This window comes from Odocoileus virginianus, chromosome 23 (assembly GCF_023699985.2).
Source record: "Odocoileus virginianus isolate 20LAN1187 ecotype Illinois chromosome 23, Ovbor_1.2, whole genome shotgun sequence".
NCBI lineage: Eukaryota > Metazoa > Chordata > Mammalia > Artiodactyla > Cervidae > Odocoileus > Odocoileus virginianus.
In genome coordinates, this window is record NC_069696.1 from 53,594,951 (window position 1) to 53,600,269 (window position 5,319).

A 5,319-nucleotide genomic window follows, 5' to 3' on the forward strand; every position below is an offset into this window, starting at 1 on the left:
ACATGAAACTTAGGCTGTTTTTGCCATGCAGTCACATTAATTATTTATAGGAGGTAAATGAGGTTACAAGGAAAACAAGCTCAGATTACCAGAAACAAATCAAACCATATATTTATACTTTTAAAAGCTACATACTAATTCCTGCATTCATTGATTTGAGGCTCAAGCCTCAAGGATCAAAAAACACTTATCATGTTTTCCCCTTCCTGGTATACGAAGGTGATGGAGGGTTTAACATCTCAAAAACTAGCTGGTGAACTGGGATGGCCCAAAGGAGTTTATCAGATACTTTTATTTAGTAAATTATATACCTACAAATCTCTCAACAAATCTCAAAACAATTCAGGCTCTTCCAGAATTGAATGCTAAATGTTGACTAAACAACCAGTCTCTTCTGGTTTTCAAATAAGTTTTACTATTTTTCATAGAAAATTCTGACTAAACAGTGTCTGTTAGGCAAGTGAGTTAAATAGTTAGACTATTTGCATGTTTGCCTGAAATAGTCTTTACTAAGTTTGCAGTCACTGTTTGGTGAAGTGTAAAATCTGTCCCAGATTTTTCATTTTTAATGAAATCTTATTATAATAGTTGCACGAAGATAATCTTAAATAGATTTGGTAGAACTCTGGCTTGTAATTCTAGCTGCTGCCATTTTCTTGTCTGGTGGTGTGAGATACATGTTCAATGAAGAGTTCTCACTTTCAACATATGGGTGGATTTGAAAGATAATCAGTGGTAACCTCCTCTGTTTTCCTGATTCTTTCTAGACACCATGTGACTAACATCTCTAACACCACTAATGTTAGACAGACCACAAGGTGCTTACTGAAAAACTAAGTGCTCTTTTGGCCATGGTGAGAGAAATATTTCATGATCATATGGTGCACCAACAGAGTCAGTGGGAAACAAGGGATGTTGGGGTTAGATGTATGTGATATGTCTCTAAATAGAGATTGAGCAGTCCTTTGTAGAACATGAACAAAGTCTGAATGATCTCAGTATGGTTTCTCATTTACTTTGTGATGTAAATATAGAACAATTTATTAATATTATCACTTGATATGCTTTAACATTTTGTGATAATTACAATTATTGTTTACATATTATCTAATTATAACTACTTCAGCATCTTCTTTCCCTTTCAGAAATTTCTGTATTTGGATAATAATTTATATGCCCACCTTAGCTATTTTCTTTTATGATCTGATTCTGGGAAGAAAGAAAAACATGTTTTAAGTGATATATCAGCTATTTTTGAATAAAATATCCATAAGATGAAGAACTGGAGAATAAAAAGAGGTAGTGACTGAAATGAATAATCAGGTCAATTTCCTTTTTCTATAGTTGACTTTCTTATAAATACTACAGTTAAAGGAGTGTGCTGGGCATTTACTTGAGTTTAGATTTGTTATTTAGAGTGGAAGGTTTGGGATAGATAATCATAAGTTGAATTTTAATACAAATTTTGTGCTTTACATCTAAGATGTAAAAAGAAAGTTTAATTTTAAATCAAGTCAAATGTTCCCAGGCACTAACCATTGCTCTTCTTTTCCAGAGTCTGGAGATGGCAAAAGCTTATGTGAAACCCAAGGAGATGACAGAGTTGGTCAACACACCCTCTTGGATGGACAAAGGTCTGGCCTCTCAGAATGAGGTGAAGGAGGAGGAGCGAAGACCAGCAGCTTATGGAATGCTTGGCAGCTTAACTGAAGATCATGACAGTATTGAGGAGGAAGAAGAGGAGGAAGAAGATGGGGAGAAGCCTAAAAGAAGAGGTCCCAAGAAAAAGAAGATGACAAAAGCTCGCCTTGAGAGATTCAGGGCTCGAAGGGTCAAGGCTAATGCTAGGGAACGGACCCGGATGCACGGCCTGAACGATGCCCTGGACAATCTGAGGAAGGTCATGCCGTGCTACTCTAAGACCCAAAAGCTCTCCAAGATAGAGACTCTTAGACTGGCCAGGAATTATATTTGGGCTTTGTCTGAGGTCCTAGAAACTGGACAGACACCTGAAGGGAAGGGCTTTGTGGAGATGCTCTGTAAAGGGCTCTCTCAGCCTACAAGCAACCTGGTGGCTGGCTGCCTCCAGTTGGGCTCTCAGTCCATCCTCCTGGAAAAGCGTGAGGAGAAATCTGTTTGTGACTCTGCCATCTCTGTCCACAACTTCAACTATCAGTCTCCCGGCCTCCCGAGCCCTCCTTATGGCCATATGGAAACGCATCTTATTAATCTCAAACCCCCGGTATTCAAGAGTTTGGGAGAGTCATCTTTTGGGAGCCAGCCGCCTGACTGCAGCACCCCACCTTACGAGGGCCCACTCACACCACCCCTGAGCATCAGTGGGAACTTCTCCTTGAAGCAAGACGTCTCCCCTGACCTGGATAAATCCTACACTTTCATGCCACATTACCCCTCTGCAAGCCTAAGCTCAGGGCATGTGCATTCAACTCCTTTTCAGGCTGGCACCCCCCGCTATGATGTTCCCATAGATATGTCCTATGATTCTTACCCCCACCATAGCATTGGGGCCCAACTCAATACAATTTTCACTGACTAGGGCAGTCAGACCAGCATTTCAGAGGAAGATGTCTGGAGACATTTTCCATAGCTCAAGTCATTGAGCTGAGGATTCAATGACCTTAATGGGACCCTATAGATATATATCAAACACAATAGTCCTAGGCTCTTTGGGTCTCCCTAACCTGTCACCCTCCTTTCTCATCAATTTCTCATATTGTATTGATTCCTTTATTTTGGGTCCTCACAAGAAATTATTTGATTGTTTACAATCTTGTGAAAATAGATCAGAAACCCTGGGTCTTATCCTAGTGGTGCCAAAACTTATTGGATGGTCTATGCCAATTCATTTTTCATTTCTGACCTCTGTTTACTTACTGGTAAATCAGGCAATTGTTCTAAGTTTAAATAATTTCTAAAGTTCTTCACAGTTATGAAACTCTATGACTTTGGGGATCATTCCTACAAACTTCTAATGGTGGAAGTCTTGAGGAGTGATAGGAAGTGGACACTATGTGTGGAGTGATCGGATGGGATTGCCAAAGTAGCAGTAGGTGCTTGTCTTTCAGACTTGATGAAAGGACTTCTTTGCATCCATTTAAAAATAGCTTCCAGAGGCTGACATTCTACCTTGACTGTCACTGTGAATAATGTTCTTTAAGAGATTAGCTCTATTTCTTATGGGGCTGAAAGCTGAACATATCTTCCTTAGTAATTTGAGAACCATAATAGAGATCTCGTACCAACTTGATTCTTGATAACATTTCAAAAGCACTTTTCTCAGTACTCGAAATGGGGCAAACAAGACACTGAAACCTTAGACTCCTCCAAGCCAACAGGACTTGGAGAATAATTTCATGACCTTCATAACCAGAGAGGCATGGAAATTCTGACAATGTTCAGGTACTGCTATTGGAATCAGCAAACAACCCAGGTCACATTCAAGAGCAATAAAATGGCCATTGGATACTAACTAACCATCATTTTGGGTCTCTCAACCTGTCCATAGGAAAACCACTAGGTTTTCTTTGGCAAGATGAATTTCATTTGGTTAAAGAAAGCATGGCTAAAAACCACTAACATCTGCCCACACCTATTTTCTCGAAGTACAAGCACCAGTCAATTTATTGACCAAACTTGAATTTTTCCGACATATATAATTCCTTATCTCTTTTCCCACTAATTGTTACCTCTTCTTCACTTTTAAAATATGTTATTACATATTGTAGATAACATTTCAAGTGACCAAACTTAGGGATGTAGAGATCAAATCCAAGGTCAGCAAATGATTTTACCAATTTACGTCTTCATCACAGATTTATCCTGATTTGCAGGATGTTTATTTTCTTCATGTAACTCTTCTTTCCTTTATATTAGCAGTCATCTCGTCAAGTTTATTTTTTCCCAGAGAAATGTGATCTGAGAAGTTTCACTGTCCTGTTCAATCTGCCAGAGCAATTATTTAAAACAAACCAAAACCCTACATGGTTTACATGATAGTGGATCATATCCTGCTCCTGCCAGAGAGGATAAGTTTAGGAAGCAGGCAGGGTACACAAATAGGGCCAATGAATAAAATTGATAAGGCAGATTAGTATGTGATTTTCTACAGCTCAGCTAACCCCTAAAACCTGCCAAACTATTTGTGTATCAACCTTTTTTTCACCTTTTACTTATTATCTCATTATAGCTGAAGTCATTTTCTTTCCATTTTGCTTGCAACACTAACCCTACATTTTTTTGCACCCTTAATTTGTAAATCTACTTGAAAGTACCCTTGAAGAGAGATCCTAAACCCCATCAGCCACCAAAGTGGTTCCCCTCACCATGATTTGCCCTAGAGGGAATAGACAAGTAAAATGATTTATGAAGCCATCCTATGTGCTTTCCGAGTCTATACTGGTTCTTACCTTCCTGAGAGGTTATGGGGGTGGGGGAAGCTATCCTTGAAGTTAGCATTTTGTGGCATTTAAGTTTGTAGATAATGAATGTTGTTTGAGTTATTTATTAGATATTATTTATTTAATTTATTTCTCATTTTCATGCAAATTCCTTAGGTTCTATACATGTGCTTACAAACTCTCCCCAAGACTTCATTTGGAAAGTAGCTCAAAATTTTGCTAGGAATTCCTGAGTTTTGGGGTGAGGGCAAAGGAGGAAGTTAGTGCAAATTTACCTGTAAGAATTTTATAAAAAGCAGCAATAATTTGAATGGCTATGCAAGTTAATATTTCTTAGATTTTTTTTTTCTTCACTCAAGGATGAGCCAATCATTTTGGTTCATTGTTTATGATTTTAGGGACTATGGTATCTGTGAACCAGTGTGGGATTGTTCAGAGATTTCATAATTGAATATAATTTGTAAATGCCTTGTAATTGGAAAGAACTTACTCTTCAACCCTGGATGGTCTTTTTCTTCTGGAGATTTTATCCAATTAATGCAAAACAATTGTTTAAACATTTTGTAAAACAAAACAAAACAAAACAATTTCCTCTTTTTCTAGCAGAAATAAAGCTGTGAGTCTTAATAGACATTGTGTTGCATTTGCATTTTCAGTCTTCAAACGTTTTCTTCATTCTCAGCTATTAATTTTCTTGGACTCTAAATCCTACAAGCAACAGCAGGATTGCTGGCCCGTCTGGAGGATTTATACATCCCATATTTCAACTGATCTTTCCAAAAGATTTGAAAGGTCTAAACCAAGTAGTTAGAAGCCTAGATGCACTCTGCCACTCACATAATCAACCATGTGCAATTGAGAAAAAAAAAAAAAAAACTCCCCATTTATAGAAATCTATGGC

General features: G+C 38.0%; 1 protein-coding gene across 1 annotated transcript; it reads left to right on the forward strand.

Annotated features, from left to right (window-relative positions):
• Nucleotides 1–1,564: 1,564 nt before the first annotated feature.
• NEUROD4 (neuronal differentiation 4) lies at nt 1,565–5,026 on the forward strand. The gene has a single exon (XM_070454185.1). It carries the CDS (start codon nt 1,565–1,567, stop codon nt 2,555–2,557), a length of 993 nt encoding a protein of 330 aa, XP_070310286.1. The 3' UTR covers nt 2,558–5,026.
• The last annotated feature ends 293 nt before the right edge of the window (nt 5,027–5,319 follow it).